We start from the raw sequence: 17,828 nt of genomic DNA on the forward strand, positions 1-17,828 counted from the left end.
ATTCCTTTTAACAGGTCGTTCATGAAAGTCCTTGCGGTCTTGTTTCCAATGAGAACCTGTGAGCAATTAGGGGTTAAAAGTCTTGCTCAGGGACAAATTTCATTTCATCGACACATATGCTGACCTGGCCTGGAATCGAACCTGGGGCAACCAGGGCCTCTGGCTCCCTAGGCGGGTTCACTAACCATTCAGCTATGGCCGCCCCAGGTGTATTTGCATCTGTATTAAAGACGAGCTTAAATAGGAAATTATATTTTGTTCTCACACGTCTAGAGCATAAAAGTGGTCATAACGGAGACATAATTAGCAATATATGCAGGTTTATTTCTGCCTGTTTTCCACTAGAGTCAAACACTCATTATCATAACTACAAATGACAAAAATACTGTATGGTTCATGACTTTTATTAAAACTGAGAGCTTTACCATTTGCAATAAGCAGATAAAATGCATTCATAGAATAGCTGTGATACTCATTTTGTACAATGTAGAAAAAAATGATACCTACATTCAAGTTGCAATACATTCCATCATAAAAACTAACATTTATGGAAGAAATTATTCCTGGTCGTCACATAGTCTATGTAGCTCCCTGCTCTTAAGAGTGGCTGAACAATTAACAAAAAAATAAAGATAATTATCTACAGTATAATAAATGTAATAAAGAGCTATCATATCATCTGATACCAACCTACATGCCATTGCTACATGCTTTACAATCACATTTGATGACTGGCTTTGTTGCTACTGTATGTCATCCCTCAGTCTGTCAGAAACTATTTTAGAACCAACAACTGTGCCACACAAAATAGTGGAATGTTCCAGGGTTCCCAAGGAGGCAAAACTCCAATGAAGGAGGCCTGAGGGAGAGTTTTTGCACTCCAAACGCATTGCAGAGTCAAGCTTTTTAATCATTTGTATGTTTGTTTGCCTAAACAAAAGTTGTAAAAATAGACATATTTAAAGGCATTAAAACTATTATTGTGCATTGTACAGTGGTCTCCCTCCTCATTCGTGTTTTTGCAATGTAACAACTGTAACATTATTTAACAGCAGTAGCAAACAGAATGAATACAATTAATTAACGTAATTTACTGTCATATACTATCTCAATAGCAGGCAACAATGGTGAAAATACACACAAACAGCAGTACTTATAAATGTAGAGTGGATAGAAATACTCAGTGGTAAAGATATTTAACAACGGCGAACTACTCACAATGAAATAGACACTTTTGGATACAGAAACGTAAATATGTAGGAGTCAGATTTTAAATGGAAAATCACAATAAATCATGTAAACCAAAATAAGTAAGACATAAAAAGTGGCAATAGGATTCAGATGTTTGCAAAATGAAAAAATAAAATAAAACAAAATTGTATTAATCCACAATGAGGTGGTTAAAAAGAAAAGTCACAATAATCTATGTTTATTTTAGTTTGTTCATCTACTGTACATGCACAATAGGGACAATTTTATTTGTCTCGATCAATAGAGCTTCTTCAGACATCTCTCTCTCTTTTTTTAAATTCTCTACATTTAATCCCTGCCTACGCACCTGCTCTGAGCCGATCCGGTGTGCATAAGACTTTGTTGTTTCCTGTTTTTCAATCTAAAACGTCCTGACAAACGGCCAAGAGATGAGAGATGCTGGTGATTACAGAAGAGCCTTCTGTAAATGTCAAATCAACGTTTGCCCAAACCGAGATCCTCATAAAGGGTGGGATCTAGCTCAAGGAGCGCAGCGATCATCTTTGAAACGGCCACCTTCCCTTTATTTCGCACCATGTCGATGAACTGCCGCGCTTTCTCGTCTCTGTATTTCTCTGCTCTGATCAGGTTCATCTCTTCGTCGTTGACAATCTTCTCGTCCAACAGATGGTCCAGCAGGGCTCTGAGCACGGGTTCCGACACCCGCTTGACAAAATCTGACCGCAGCATCTCCGCTTCCTGCGATGTCGTCGAGACGTTTGGCTGACTGGCGCCGGTGCCTAGACGACCTGGAGGAAAAACATGATGTCTTATTTCCAGTTACAATTATTTTATAAACATTCTAACTCACTGTTTCCCAAACACTGGGTCGGGACCCATTTGTGGGTCACGGACAAGGTTTTATGGGTCGCGAGTAAATATCCCGTTATTTTTAGTTTCCTACATTTGGTTTTTAGTCATTTTAAAGATTTTAATTTTCATGGATTAAAAACATATTCATACATTCTTTAAAATAATTAAATCTAAGAAATTCCATGAATTAGAAAAACACAACTTTTAAGAAGTAGTGAAAAAAGCAGATCTACAAGCTTGTAGATCGGTATGTTTGTTTTGTAACAATAATCAAAATCCACAAAGTAACTAGTATCTAAAGTTTTCAAATAATTGTAGTGGAGTAAAAGTACAATATTTGCCTCTGAGATGTAGTGGGGAAGAAGTAAAAGTACTGAAAATTGGAAATACTCAAGTAAAGTCAAAATACCTCAAAATTGTACTTAAGTACAGTTCCATTTTGTGGTGCCAAAGATTGAAAGCCTGTTAATTCTTCCCATAGAGATTTCCAAAAAAATATTTATATTAATTAATTTCAGCCTGGAACCAAGCCATCTAGGATCCTGTTGAATCATGACCATAAAACATTTGATTCTGTGTCAACAAATATTTTTTATATTTAATCATATTATATATTATATTTAATAAATGCCCTTTTGCGGTTTTCAAATATTTTTTTGGGCACAGAATCAAATGTTTTATGGCCATGAATCACCAGGAGCCTGGATGGCTTGGTTCTAGGTTTAAAATAATTCATGAAAATCTCTATGAGAAAAATGAATGGGATTTGGATCTGTGGCACCACAAAATGGCTCCCACTGCCCTACAACTCTAGATTTAAGAAAGAAAAAACGGTGCACTTTCTCTGGATGCCTTCTTAGTTTAGGCAGTGGTTGCTCAGCTATGTATACAACTCAAATCAAATTTTATTGCGAGATCGCAATAAAATGAGAAACTACATCTGAGCCACTGTCTTGCAGTATTTATTTTGGGGTGCTGCTTTTTCCACTCCAGGTGGTTTTTGATTTGAACTCTAGATTTACCTCTGAGTTTAATGCGTTGCTGCCACACCGGCTTGTCCTCAGGTCCCCGCACGGCCAATGTGACGTCTTCTATTGTCTCAACATCCATGAACACCTCAAACAATGGATGGTAATTTGGTCCATAGTTCAGACGATAAGTCACAGCCTATAGACACAAAATACCTAAGTGTATTACAACTGCATTGTATCACTGTAGTAGCAGTAGTTATAGTAGTAGTAAGTAAGTAAGTAAGTAAGTAAGTAAGTAAGTAAGTAAGTAAGTAAGTAAGTAAGTAAGTAAGTAAGTAAGTAAGTAAGTAACTAAGCAAGCAAGCAAGTAAGTAAGTAAGTAAGTATAAGTAAGTAAGTAAGTAAGTAGTAGTGGTGGTGGTAGTATGACTTGCAGTTTCAGTGGAAAGTATAAGTAATCATCAGTTTTCCTGACTCCATCCCAGTTGAAAATGGAGTCAAGCAAATGACAAATCAGGTTGTCATTCTACCATATGATGAACTCGGGTTGCAATTTCACCATAAACACAGGTTATAGTATCAGTGTGCATACCTCAGGTTGCACTTCATGTGAAGCACAGTGCAGACTGTAGCGTTGTGTTGGGATGAGCTCACACTCTGAGGTAGTGTCGATGAATTTATCCTCTTTGTTGTTAGGCCTTGCCATCACCTACAATGACACAGAATGAGGTCATGTCCAAGTATCTATACACTAAACGTTGCACTTTCACCTACAATGACACCAACAGTACGAGGCAGTGTCCATGCATGTATCCTCTAAGTTGTTAGACCTTGCAATCACCTACAATGACACCAACACAACTTGACCAGATGGTTAACTTTCAGGCTTTGTACTGTAGATCGACTACTTTCTTGGTACAGTCTACCTTGACATATTACACCTCTCTGAGATACAATCTACTTAACAGATAACATATTTTACCTCTTCAATAGGCACATTGCTTGGCAGCAGGAATACTTTCATCTCAAATGTTGACGGTCGAAGGAACAGCAGAACTTGACCAATGGTTGGTTTTGAGTAGTTGAAAAGCTTCCACAGGAGTCCAAACAGAGACAGGTGGGTGACGTTTACAACCACATGAGTCTTGGTCACCTTCAGTGGTTCTAAAAGGTCCATCCCACCATCTGCGATGTGGGCCACACAAAGGTTATCATCACCTGTTTAAACAAAAAAAAGATTTCACATTTTACAGATATTTAACATAAATCCTAAGGAGGACAAACACAACACTTTTTGCATTCTGTGAACTGAGCCTATAGAGTTTTATGTAGGCTGGCTGTGATTTTCATTCTCAGCACACAGAAGGTATTGTGGAAGTGTTGGATAATGTTGTATGTTAACTATATTTGTATGTAAATATAAACTTCCCTTTTAAACATCATATATCCAATGTTACAAAATGTGCAAACCATCACATACAAAATTCCATATTGGATTTAAAGAATTTTCTGAAATTTGAAAAGTCTAATTTCTTAAAAATGATTGGACAATGCTAAGCGCAGTGCCTCACCGGGTGTGATGTCACAGTGTGGCAGGTGTAGCTGGCACACCTGAGGACACTTGATGTCAAAGAGTGGCCCTGCAGGAGTCCTTCGTGTTGACTGGTACCATCTTTCATCCCACTGAACAGTCCTGTAGAGGACTTCTCCTTCCCCTGTCGTTCCAAACACCAACCCTGTCAGATTGCACTGGAACAGTCCCACCCCAGGGAACTTGAACCTGTGACACAAAACAAAGATTGTTTAGGTCTCATCTTGCGACATGTTGCAATGATTACAATGCCAGTTGTTGGTTGAATAGAAGCAACATGTTAGTGGAAACAGGAAGACTCAGCTGAGGAGAGTGATCAGCTGATGGGCTCAAAGACACAGGTTGTATACTAAGTATATCGTCAAACAGTACAGTAGGTGCACCTCACGGCTTGGGTCCAGGCATATATACACACACACACACACACACACACACACACACACACACACACACACACACACACACACACTCTAAGCTGAGAGGTTTGGCTAGAACCAAACCTTTTATTTGTACTGTATGATAATAATAATAATAATAATAAAAAAAAAAAAACATCGTCCAGCGCACCAGGGTTCTACATCTGTATAGAAAGGCACCAATGAAGCTATTTAGGATGAGTTACCTGTATTCATTGGTTGTGTGTTCTGTGTGCACGCTGGGTGAAAAACTGGATGGAATGACTGGTCTGAAAGACAAGGAACAACAAAAAAGTCAGGCAGTTTGGATATCATAATATTATGATACTGTATGCCATAAGTTTGGTCTTTACCTGGTTTTAATCAATTAAGCGCTATTTTATACTTTCTAAAATATATAAAAGAGTAAAAATAGATGTAAGAGCTCACAAAGTGTCATGCTGCAATGCATTGTGAGCTTGTAGATCGGATATTTTTACTACTGTAAGTATAACTCAGGCTTCTGCGTTAGGGTTAAACATGGGGAAAAAAAGTAAAAATGACATTGATAATTGCTAAAATGTTGATGTCCTCACAAATATAGTAATACAAACATTATTATCAATGGTCATTCTCATATATTACTATCTCCACCAGCCGAAGGGATTATATTTTCTTGTACGCTTATCTGTGTGTGTGTGTGTGTGTGTGTGTGTGTGTGTGTGTGTGTGTGTGTGTGTGTGTGTGTGTGTGTGTGTGTGTGTGTGTGTGTGTGTGTGTGTGTGTGTGCAACTTACCCTATCTGAAACAAAGACACTGAGGAGTCAGTCCCCACCTTGAACCCAGGATAGAGGGGTTCAGTGAATGTGGACTGTATGGTGTACAGGTATCTGCGCGTGTCAGAGGACACTCTGTAGAAGGACAGAATGCCAGCAGGCCAGTCCACATACACTCCTACTCTGTTGCAGCCAGAGGGACGGACAGGGAGGACAGTTCTCTTCTTATTGTGAATGGCAGTGTATCTGTTGGTTTCACTGTTACATAACAGACTCCAGGACTTGTCATTGTATCCTAACCTACAGTCATCACCATGTCCTCCCCTGTTGATTCCTCTGTAAGCCACTGCTATATAAACCTCTCTACTCCACTCTACCTCCCAGTAACAGTGACCAGTCAGACCCTCTGTACACAGAACTTGTGGAAAGTTCAGAAATCTGTCTGGATGGTCAGGATACGACTGACGTATCGTCCGTGCCGCCTTTCTGTTGTTTTCAGACAGGGAGAGTGTTCTGTATGTTGTGTTTGTGTCCAGTGTGAGAGGACAGCCACCTGATGGAGAGAACCAGAAGAGATGTGACAATATGAAATGTCCCAGTACATTACAGTATGTAACTGTGTGTGTGTGTGTGTGTGTGTGTGTGTGTGTGTGTGTGTGTGTGTGTGTGTGTGTGTGTGTGTGTGTGTGTGTGTGTGTGTGTGTGCGTGCGTGTGCGTGTCTGTGTGTGTGTGTGTGTGTGTGTGTGTGTGTGTGTGTGTGTGTGTGTGTGTGTGCGTGCGCGTGCGCGCGTGTGTGTGTATAAACAGTGCTGTCTGAACTCACATGTTTCGACGAGTTGAGATGGAAGTGGGTGTTCTTCTTCTCGATCCAAACTGTAGGAAGGGAGCAGACATGCATTATATGACACATTGACACAGTCACACTCGCGTCCCCCACTCATGCCTTAGTCCCGCCTCCGACGAGGCGAGGATCAGATGCAAGTCCGGAGGAATCGAGCAGGTTGGATGATAGCCACATTTCTGGCTATTCACTCGCTGCTCCGTCCTGCATGTCAAAGCATGGACTTCACACCTCTACTCACTTGAGTTTATCCAGTCCAGCCGAAAGGAGCATCTCTCCTGATTTTCCTGGCTGATTGAAGCCGAGGTCAAGCTCTTTTAGATGGGAAAGGTCGGAGCTCACAGCTGAGGCCAGACAAGAAAAGCCTTCCTCTGCAATCAGACAGTATGACAACCTACAAAGTAACGAGCACTTTTAACAAACCGGTGCGGATATTCAAGTGGAAATCACAGAGAGAAAACACTTTCTTCACCTCAGGATCTTCAGTGTGCAGTGTAGACTCTCCAGTCCAACAGAAAGCAGCTTTGCGCCTAGATTCCGCAACTCGTTGAAACTCAAATCCAGCTCTATCAGACGACATGACTTCAAACTGAGAAATGATGATAATTTCTCACAGCATTTCTCTGTGAGGTTGGTTTGTCTCAATCTGAAGAAAGAAAGAAAGAAAGAAAGAAAGAAAGAAAAAAAGAAAGAAAGAAAGAAAGAAAGACAGAAAGAAAGAAAGAAAGAAAGAAAGAAAGAAAGAAAGAAAGAAAGAAAGAAAGAAAATAAGAATACACCCTAAGCATGGCTGAGCCCACACATATTTTTTTTTAAGGAACAGCAGAAAACATAGTGAGAATAAATTTGGAAAACAAATTACTTCATCACGGATCAAAATTCTTAAGAACTTCTAAATCATCTTCAATGTAGAAGGTCCAACTCATCTAAACATTGGTACTGAAATTGATTTGAAAACATGAAAATAATGTGCGAATAGCAACTTATGTTTGAATCTCCATAGCAGCGTTAGCCCTATCCACTAGCAACATTTCACTTCCTGTTAAGTTTTTCCACTACGCCAGCTGATCATGGTAAAATCTGTGGTTAGATAGATAGAGTTACATTATTATTCCATTGGTTCATCTGTTATGTCAAGATATAAAATATATTGACCACACAATCCTCTGAGCGCAGGTCTCCGCCAGGCTGGGTAGCCTACATATGGCTGGCAAACTTCGGAAGGCAGTCATAGGTAATGGGGATGGAATCTGACAAATCTGACCGATACTGATAATATGTACCGATTTGTGTGAGTTTTGGACACTATTTGTAGGAGTAGTATTAGATTTTAAATACACTTACACTCCCAGTAGGGAGAACAAAACATAATGCCTGGTTTTATCCAACAAAGGGAAGCAATGTGGGCAGAAGATAGCTGTTTTTTGGGGGTTTTTTTCACGTTAAGCCAACAAAACAAAGCAAAAAAACTAAAAGGCAAAAATAATTGTCATTGACTTAGACTAGACTAATGTATTAACGTTTCCTTGGATTAAGATAAAGACTAAAATGCTTGACTTTTAGTCGACTAAAACAGGATGATTTTGACTAAATATGATAAAAAACTAACAATGGGCATTGAAACTGGACTAATTACTCCTCATTAACACACACACACACACACACACACACACACACACACACACACACACACACACACGCGTGCGTGGACAGCCCGGCAAAGACAATTAAATTCTATAAGGTTTAGTTCCAAAATCTAAATACGTTTTTTTTTTTCGCTTTATTTTTTTTTCATTTTGTAGCTATGATTTGTACTTCCATCTGAAATGAAAAACAAGGCTTTGTCATGCTGGGCCACATATTATCTGCATGAAGCAGTGTGAATCGTGGTATTGGATGATTAAGCAACTTACTCATCCAGAATTTAAACAGAATTTCGCCGGACGGTTTTCTTACCTTTTCTATGATGTTATGTTATCCCAGGACGTCATAACTCCATTCCAGTTAAAAACCTGCGCCTATGGGACTTGCGCTAAATCACGTATTTATAGCTTTTTCTTTTGGGTGAGATCTGACGTACAGTGACAGAACACATGCAACGTGATTGTCTTGAATGTGCCCCACCGGAAGTCTCTCTAGAAGAGATTTTGTGAACTTTCGGAACTTTGCTTTAACATAATGAACTGATCTAACCTGAGAACCTCCAGTATGCATTGTGTACTTTCCAGTCCAGGAAAGAGCAGAAGCATCCCTGAATCGTGCAGATCATTGAAACTGACGTCCAATTCTCGAAGACTAGATGAGTTGGAAAAGAGAACTGTGGCCAGATATTCGCAGCATCTCTCCGAGAGGCCACAGTAACTCAGCCTGAATGGAGATAAACACATGTGAACATGTTGTGTTATATAATTGTCTTTATTGCATGCTCTGGTGATGATCATGTTCATGAAACTGGATGATACATACTTTTTACAACAAATCTTACCAAAAATAATTTCTCTGTACAGACTCAGGCAGCACAGAGAAAGGCAGCCATAGGCAGACCTGGCTCCCATAAGAATACTGACTATATAATTTATGTATAAAAAATATTTTTATGTGCTCAAATTCTCTCATTGCTTACAAGGGAATGTGGGTCACAGCTCACAATGTGACACATTGTGAGCTTGTAGATCAGCTATTTCCGCTATTTAAGTGTAACATTTTCAAATAGGTCAGTCATGTTCAACGTCGAAAACACAATTAAATCGTTCATCACAATTGTATGACAATTTCTCAATTTGTCAAGTAAATTGTCAGGATACTGACCACCTTACTGCTGGACCAATCTGCAACGTAGAATTGCAACCCACAGAAAGAACACGAGGGGGGGGACACAGACAGGTTTGAGAGAAAGTAAAAAAGAAAAAACACCACAATTCGGCCTACTGACCTCAGAATCTGCAGTATAGAATTTGGACTCTTCAGTGCATCGCAAAGCCGCTTGACTCCGGAATCCTTCACAAAGACGTTATAGCTTAGATCCAATTCAACCAGATAGGATGGATTAGAGCTGAGAGCTAGGAACAGAACCTCACAGTGTGTATCTCTGAGGACACAGCCAACAAGTCTGTAAATACAGATTCAAAGGGACAATGTTTTAATATTACAAACCAATCAGTTCATACAGCATCACATTACATAACAGCACTATCACACATACTACTACTACTACTACTACTACTATACTATTCTTCTTATTGTTCATTTTATTACTAAGGCTAATCCTACTACCTCTTCTACTATTACTACTTATACATAATTGAAATTCTAACATTGTAAACGTGATGGATGTTATTGAACTTGTTAGGTTAAAACTATTTCTAGTAAACAAAAAGAACTGGGTAGAAATCGAACTCCAAAAAAGTACATTGCTGTTAAGCTTAGCAGCAATGGGGACAAATAACAGAAATATGAATAATACACACAACTTATATGCTACTGTTCATTGACTTTTCAGAACTAAAAGAAAATGCACGCATTTCTCAAAAGAACAAATGTAAAAAAAAAATGTAAGAAAATGTGCTTCTCGGAGCAATTCTTGATTCTGCGGCTTATCGTTAATATTCCGGGCATTAAAAAACAACCTGAAATTACCAGTTATCAAGCAAAAATAGATTAAGTTTTAATAATCAAGTAAATTCCATAATGAAATAGATACAATTAATTGTTATACAGTACCATTCTAAAACACTAAAATACCGTGGAACATAGTAATTGAGTCAATGTTACTGGTTATAAAGGTGGTCCGATCAGGCCGATAGCAATCACCGATCCAATCATTTTTTATTTATTATTATTTTTGTATTTATGCATGTGGAATGCATTTTTACCATTTATTTTGTAGCAATACAAGACAATATGTCTCAAAACACTGGCTTACAGTTGAATTATTGGCGAGTAAAGAAATATGAATTAAATAAATTAAGACAAATACTGATAATGCCTCTGAACATTGGCTTGCAGTTATTGCACATGTAACAAGCCAAATGTAATAATAATATTAGGCTTGTCATTCAGGATGGGAAATAATAAAGTTGTCCTTTTGAGGAGAAGTAGAACTTAGAAGTCACACTTGAAGTTGAACATGAGGGAGAGGGTCCCTCTACAGGGAATTACTTGATATCTAAGCTGCACGGACAGACACAAGAATCACAGCTGCCATTAATTAGTGCTGTTCAGTGTTGATTGCCTAGTGGTCAAATTGGGGTCAACGAGCCATCGTTAACTTGCTTTGAAGTTCAGTTGTAGTTCTGCGCAGCACTCTCACTCTCTCCCCCCCTCTCTCTCTCTCTCTCTCTCTCTACGTGCCTGTGTGTGTGAGAGGAGGGGGAAGAGGGGGGAGTTTAGCAGCAGCTCGTACTGCCCTGACACAGAAAGAGAATACTTCTCCATACGGCAGTGTTTTACCGAGATTTTTCTTGTTTTCTGCACTATGCCTTGTAATCCGCGGACGGCTTTGAAATCCACGGATGGCCTTGAAATCTGCGGTAATTTCTGCGATCGCGGAATCGCGTTTTCCTGGGGGGACTAGCTTATTGTGGGCCAGCAATGTTTCACGGCAATCGGAAGCTGCGTTCATGATTTGAGGCATTTTGTTCAAAACGGGCCACTCCTGCAAACATTGGAAGCCAATCTTAGCCAATCAGGATGGAATATGAAAACTCAGACAGATCAAACTTCATCACATGACTATATAGATGATATGTACTAATTGGCGTGATGTTTGGACAAAATCTGTAGGAATAAGTCAATAATGTGATTTGCAAAAATCGGCCTCCTGGTGCTGCTACTGTGCGCCGGGGGGATTTGACTGTTTTGCGAACTTTGAAACATTTTCGCTCTTTTTAAAGAAATTGTATGTCTCCTCGAGACTTCCTCGATTTTTTACATGAATACTTACAGAGCCTTTCTGCTGTTCCTCACAGCTGGCAACAGTCTCAGTCGCCCCTTCCATGATGTGTTGTATGTCTGCAGGTCCAACTCATCCAGAACTTCCAGTGACATCAGCATGTAGGCCAAAGCTGAACACTGGGTGTCAGAAAGTTTCTTCTCTGATCTGTTTTCTGACTTCAGAAACTGTTGGATCTCCTGGTGTAGAGAGTCATCCTTCATCTCCATCAAACAGTGGAAGATGTTGATACATCTGTCAGGATTGTAGGTGCCGGAGCAGTTCATCTCCTTCAAGTTGGTGATGGCTTTCTGGATGCTCTCTGGACTGTTTTCTGTCTGACCCAGCAGGCCTCCTAACAGACTCTGGTTGGACTCCAGTGAGAGGCCATGAAGGAAGCGGACAAAGAGGTCGAAGTGGCCATTTTTACTATTTTTCAGGGCTTTAAGCATGGCTTTGTTAAGGAACTCATCCAGAGAACTGTCAGTGTTATAATCTTTCAGGAATGTCTTCAGCACCTTCATGTTCCTCTTAGTGAAACAGTGGAACAGGTAGACTGCAGCCAGAAACTCCTGAATGCTCAGATGAACAAAGCAGTAGACCTTTCTCTGGAAGAGCACACTCTCCCATTTGAAGATCTCTGTGCACACTCCTGAGTACAGCGAGGTGTCTTTCACATCAAGACCACACTTTTCCAGGTCTTCTTGGTAGAACATGATGCTACCTTCCTCCAGATGTTCAAATGCCAGCTTGCCCAGCTTCAGAAGAACCTTCCAATCAGTGTCCTTGAGCTGCTGTTGATTCAGCTCATGAGACTCATATTTCAGCTTCTTCCTCTTTGTCTGAACCAATAGGAAGTGGATGAACATCTCAGTTAAGGTCTTGGGCAGCTGTCCTGTCTCATCTGTCCTCAACATGACCTGCAGAACGGTAGCAGCGATCCAACAGAAGAGTGGGATGAAACACATGATGTACAGACTCCTTGATGCATTGATGTGTTTGATGATTCTGCTGGCTAGCGTCTCATCACTGAATCTCTTCCTGAAGTACTCCTCCTTCTGGGGGTCTGTGAACCCTCGTACTTCTGTCACCTTGTCAACACATGCAGGAGGGATCTGCTTGGCTGCTGCAGGTCTCGTAGTTATCCAGAGTTGAGTGGAGGGGAGGAGGTTTCCTTTGATGAGGTTTGTCAACAGCACGCCCACTGATGATGTCACTGTGACATCAGAAACAATGTCACTGTTGTGGAAGTTCAATGATATTCTGCTTTCATCTAATCCATCAAAGATGAACACAGTCTTACAGGCAGCAAGCTGCTCTGCTGAGACCTTCTTTAATGTTGGATGGAAATCATGGATCAGTTTGAGAAGACTGTACTGCTCATCTCTGACCAAGTTCAGCTCCCGGAATGAGAACAGAATCAGGAGATCGATGTGTTGATTGGCCAAGCGCCCTGCCCAGTCCAGAGTGAACTTGTACACAGAGAATGTTTTTCCAATGCCAGCGATGCCCTTGGTCAGAACTATTCGGATGGGTATCTCTCTGCCTGGTAAGGGTTTGAAGATTTCGGAGCACACGATTGCCATGTCAAGGAGGGTTGTCTCCATCTTGGATGCCTCAAGCTCAAGCTGCAACACCTCATGTTGTTCATTAAGCCATTCACTGTCTCCCTCTGTGATGTAGAGCCTTGTGTAGATCCTGTTGAAGGAGGTTCCAGTCCCTGGTCCAGTGATGTGTTCTCTCTGACCTTCTAACCGCTTTGTCAGACTGATCATATATGTCTTACACACCTCCTGCAGACTGACATCCACTGTAACAGAACAGTTAATCAATGTTACATCCTTTGCATCCTATGGAAATATATGATTTAGAATTTACATTCCCAGCCAAAAAATAAGAATAAAACACTGTAAAACGCATGCTTTATACGTCTTTTTATAATTATAATGTATTTGAGTTTATTTTCTTCATATTATATATGTTTTATTATTATAAATTAGTTATTACAATAACTAAGTGTTGACACGTTTCACCATGATTCAAAATGTTTCTGGGATAACCTGTTGTTTTGTTGATCAACACATATACAGTATACAGTAAGAAGTATCATATTAGGCCTTACTTTGTGCAATGCTGATTTGTTGAGGTGTCTGCAGTCCAGGTCTTTGTGTCAATGTCTCTATACACTTGGGGCAGCCATAGTCTGCAGGTGGACCAGGTTGGTCCCAGTATGAGATGATACATTGTCTGCAGAACCTGTGTCCACAGGTCATAGACACCGGATCGTTCAAAACCTGGTCACACAATGCACACCTGGACGGCTCCTCAGTCAGGACACAAGCACTCCTGTTCCTCTCTCTGTGGACGGACACACACTGGACCTTATTGAAATGTACATGTCATGCACTACCTTTTTTTTTTTAAAACCCCTGGTCTAGGAGATCGGGTCTAAAAAAGATGTGCCGTGTACATCGGACTTCAAAGGGATGTTTCAGAGCCGACGAAACTTCGATCTGCGTGCTCATATCCTAAAATGTAAACACAGTGCATGCATGCGATGAACGGGTTGAGAGTGAAAGTGTGAGGAAGGTAGTGCACGCACATCCGTGGCCCGTCACCATTGATGGAAGTAAAAGTAAGTAAAAGTATCAATACCCTACTGTAGAAATAGTCTGTTACAAGTACATAAGTCTGGTATTCAAAATGTACTTGAGTAAAAGTATAAAGGTATTGGCATCAAAATATACTTAAAGTACCAAAAGTAAAAGTAGAAGAAGGTCCCATTTCACTTTTGAAATGTATATATATATTTGAAAATAGCTCACAACGCGTTGCTTTTTTATATAGGTCTGAAGTGGTGTTAAGGTGGTGTAATAATAATGAAAATGAACTAGTAACTCAAGTTTTCAAATAATTGTAGTGGATAAAAAGTACAATATTTGCTCTTAAAATGTAGAGTAGAAATTATTGAGAATTGGAAATACTCCAGTAAAGTAAAACATACCTCAAAATTGTACTTAAGTACAGCACTTGAGTAAATGATGTTTGGGCCGGCCCGAACCTCTAGTACTATAAATATGCCACTGTCACAAACGTTACACCCATCCAGACATGAATCTCATGAAAAAAAAGGAATTTCACTGCTTGCATGCGTGTGTGTGTGTGTGTGTGTGTGTGTGTGTGTGTGTGTGTGTGTGCGTGCGTGTGCGTGTGCGTGTGCGTGTGCGTGTGCGTGTGCATGTGCATGCGTGAGTTTCAGTGGTCAGCTCTAACAGGGTTCTGACTAAATCTAAGAGGTTTCAATCACACCACCTGTGTTGCCTGATCAGTGATCTTACTTTGCATGTGAAGATCCAGGTTCATCACTGAAGTCTGGATGTTGTTCCACAGAACGATGTCTCTTCACTGGCGGACTGCTGGGTCCTGGAGACTCTGCTCTCTGACCCTGGTTGTCTCCTCTGGAATCATCACAATGACAAAACATTATGTTTCTGGCTAATATATTTCTGATGAAGACTTGTTAATGACATGAACTGAGCAAGGGATAATGAGCGGTCATTATTGAGAAATAATGGTTTATTTCTCAATAATTACTGGCTGAGAGTTCATTATCCCACTTATTATATGGCTACTTAATAAAGATATTAATAAACTGACACAAAAATATCACAAAACTAGAAAATGTGCTCCTCGGAGCACAGGTCTCCGCCTGTACTGTTCCTGATTAATCCTGTCTTACCTATTTATATTACATATTGTCACGTGTCACTTGACCAATGTTAGCTTGGCTGATGGAAGCTCACTTCAAAAAATAGTGACACACCTATTTATAGGTTTCTACTTCGTCATGCGTCTCGCTAGCCAATCAAAAGCATTGGTGACAACATATTGTCACGTGTCACGTGAAGCTTGACCAATGTTAGCTTGGCTGAGACGGACGGACACACGGAAGGACAAGAATGAAAACATACTCTCCACCTCTGGCGGAGACAATGATGTCATTGATTTTAAAAAGGATGTCATTGCTTACAGTAAAGAAAATAGTCCCATCACCATCAGGACGTGTTAGGGCTGGTACACACTGTAGGACTTTTAAAGTGGTCGGGGAGTCATCTGATCGTTAAGCATTACACACTGCAGGAGTGTATTTCTTGAAATTATCTCTCTCTCTCTCTCTCTCTCTCTCTCTCTCTCTCTCTCTCTCTCTCTCTCTCTCTCTTATAAGAATAAGAATAGACAATTCATCAATGTGGATGGCCACATTGTTATCTTTATAGTTAACATTTTGTGCAAAGCCATTTATTCCTGAAATAGTGAACGAAGCGCCAGGATGAGCAAACTTACATTTATGAATTAAATCCTGACCCGTCCCTCTTTTTGCTCGTAGGCCTACAGTCCCCAGAACCCCCACCCCCCCCAGCAGTCCCGCACGGCACTGCTGCTTATAACAGCCACCATATATTACAGAGTATGTCTGACTCTGAATTACATCATTCATGCAGGGTGGCCATACGTCCTCTTTTACCCGGACATGTCCTCTTTTGGGGGGCTGTCTGTTTTTTTTTAATGAAATCCTTCAAATGTCCAGGGTTTTGAGAGTTTGGGTGATATCCCCCCCACTTCACAGCTAATAGAGTCGGTTCAGAATTGAATGAGTACAGCTATAGTTAAATAGCGTAAAGTGTCCTCTTTTTGGGAATTCAGAATATAGTCACCCTATATTCAGTCTATATATAAATACAATACATTATTTTAAACATAATCTTTGTCACAGTAATTTATAGTAGTCCATGCACTGCATTGAGGCATGCACGGAGAGAAATGAACTATCAGCTTTTGAGACAGAATAAGTGTGCACAATATATTACAATGTATATAATTGTATTATGCTTTATATCATACAACGCAATAAAGCCAGTGGCTTGTTGCGTCTTTTCAGTTAATACACTGTGTGTGTGTGTGTGTGTGTGTGTGTGTGTGTGTGTGTGTGTGTGTGTGTGTGTGTGTGTGTGTGTGTGTGTGTGTGTGTGTGCGCGAGATGCGCAAAGACTGATCGGCGGGGGCGAAGGGCGGGGGGGGGGGGGGGGGCAGCCGGTGTTTTCGGCATGGTTTCGGGTTTCAAGCATTGTTTGTGTGGCCACATGTGGAGGAGGACCATGTATACGTCACCGGAGAAGGGAAAAAAACACGTGATGCGGAAGTCTGCCACTAGGAGCTGTGGAGGCAGCTCGAGCGTACACTTCATGTACACTCGCTCAATGCGGAAGCGGAGAGCCTCCTCGCCTCCACCACTCGACTCCACTCGCCTCCTCCAAGAAGCAAATGAACAATTGGACTCCGACTACTTCCGGTTAGAAGTCGGAGTGACCGAGTGGGAGTGAGCGAGTGGCCGAGATTTTCGGTATTGGAATTTGGCTTCAGCGACTTTGGGATTGTTTTTTTGTAAAGTTGCTCGAAAGTGTAGTTGCTTATACTTAGTTGTTGCTTGCCTTGTTTCGTAATGTTGTTTGAACCAGTTGTTCTCAAACATTTTCATGACAAGGACCCCCAAATTAATATTTGCCCGCAGACCTCCCCCTCTGAAAATATGTTGTGTACATTTTTTCAAGATTTTTCTTTGATAGCCGATCTACAACGTGAGCTTGTAGATCGGCTATTTTTCAAATATCCAATGTATTTGTATATAGGTTTAAAGTGCTCGCTTTTGTTGGGCTTGTTTTCACAAACCTGGTTGCTCATTTCTCGCAAAATCTGTCAACTCTGTCTGATACACGCTGCACACACAGACACTCGCTCTCACTCTCTCAGTCTCTCTCCGACTCGCTCTCTCTCTGTGCAATTCCTCTTAAGTAAACAGCCCCCCCTCGAGCACGCTCGCTCACTCTTTCATTTTGTTTTATAATGTTTAACTTAATACAGGACTCGACGGTAATATTGCGGTAGGGACTGCTTGTTGTGGTTAGGTCCAGCGACCCTCCATAGCCACGGTGGCTGTAATGTGCTCTCATTGGCTGTAGCGTACATCTTCTTGGCCAATTATCGTGGCCGCATCCTCTCGCAGAGCCTTTCACACACAGTGACCAAAACCTTGCCGATCACAGCCCGATCTGCATCAGATCAGGGGTTTTGTCTTGTATGTAAATATGAAATAAATGCATAAACATGTTAAAAAATATAAGGTTAGAGCTAGCATGTGCTAGCAATGCTAACAAAATCCTCAGTTTCCATCCAAACATTGCGAAATCGCGGTAAAATCCGC

At 40.7% G+C, this 17,828-nt stretch overlaps 2 protein-coding genes across 2 annotated transcripts in view; one reads left to right on the forward strand and one right to left on the reverse strand.

The window, feature by feature from the left end:
- The window catches only part of LOC311050670 (uncharacterized protein), a gene marked incomplete at its 3' end in the record, with an annotated part of 728,236 nt that overhangs the window by 363,843 nt on the left and 346,565 nt on the right, over positions 1-17,828 (forward strand). The window lies entirely within an intron of this gene.
- LOC311050054 (NACHT, LRR and PYD domains-containing protein 3-like) lies at positions 1,412-16,102 on the reverse strand (the record flags this gene model as incomplete). The annotated part of the gene is made up of 16 exons (XM_084064020.1): positions 1,412-2,000; positions 3,087-3,231; positions 3,628-3,744; positions 4,018-4,253; positions 4,607-4,815; positions 5,249-5,311; positions 5,819-6,350; positions 6,622-6,671; positions 6,881-7,033; positions 7,112-7,285; positions 8,833-9,006; positions 9,572-9,748; positions 11,582-13,379; positions 13,692-13,927; positions 14,908-15,027; positions 16,095-16,102. The coding sequence occupies 16 exons, from the start codon at positions 16,100-16,102 to the stop codon at positions 1,687-1,689; spliced, it is 4,506 nt and encodes a 1,501-aa protein (XP_083920146.1). The 3' UTR covers positions 1,412-1,686.

This window comes from Gymnoscopelus microlampas (genome assembly GCF_963454915.1).
Source record: "Gymnoscopelus microlampas genome assembly, chromosome: 8".
Taxonomy (NCBI): domain Eukaryota; kingdom Metazoa; phylum Chordata; class Actinopteri; order Myctophiformes; family Myctophidae; genus Gymnoscopelus; species Gymnoscopelus microlampas.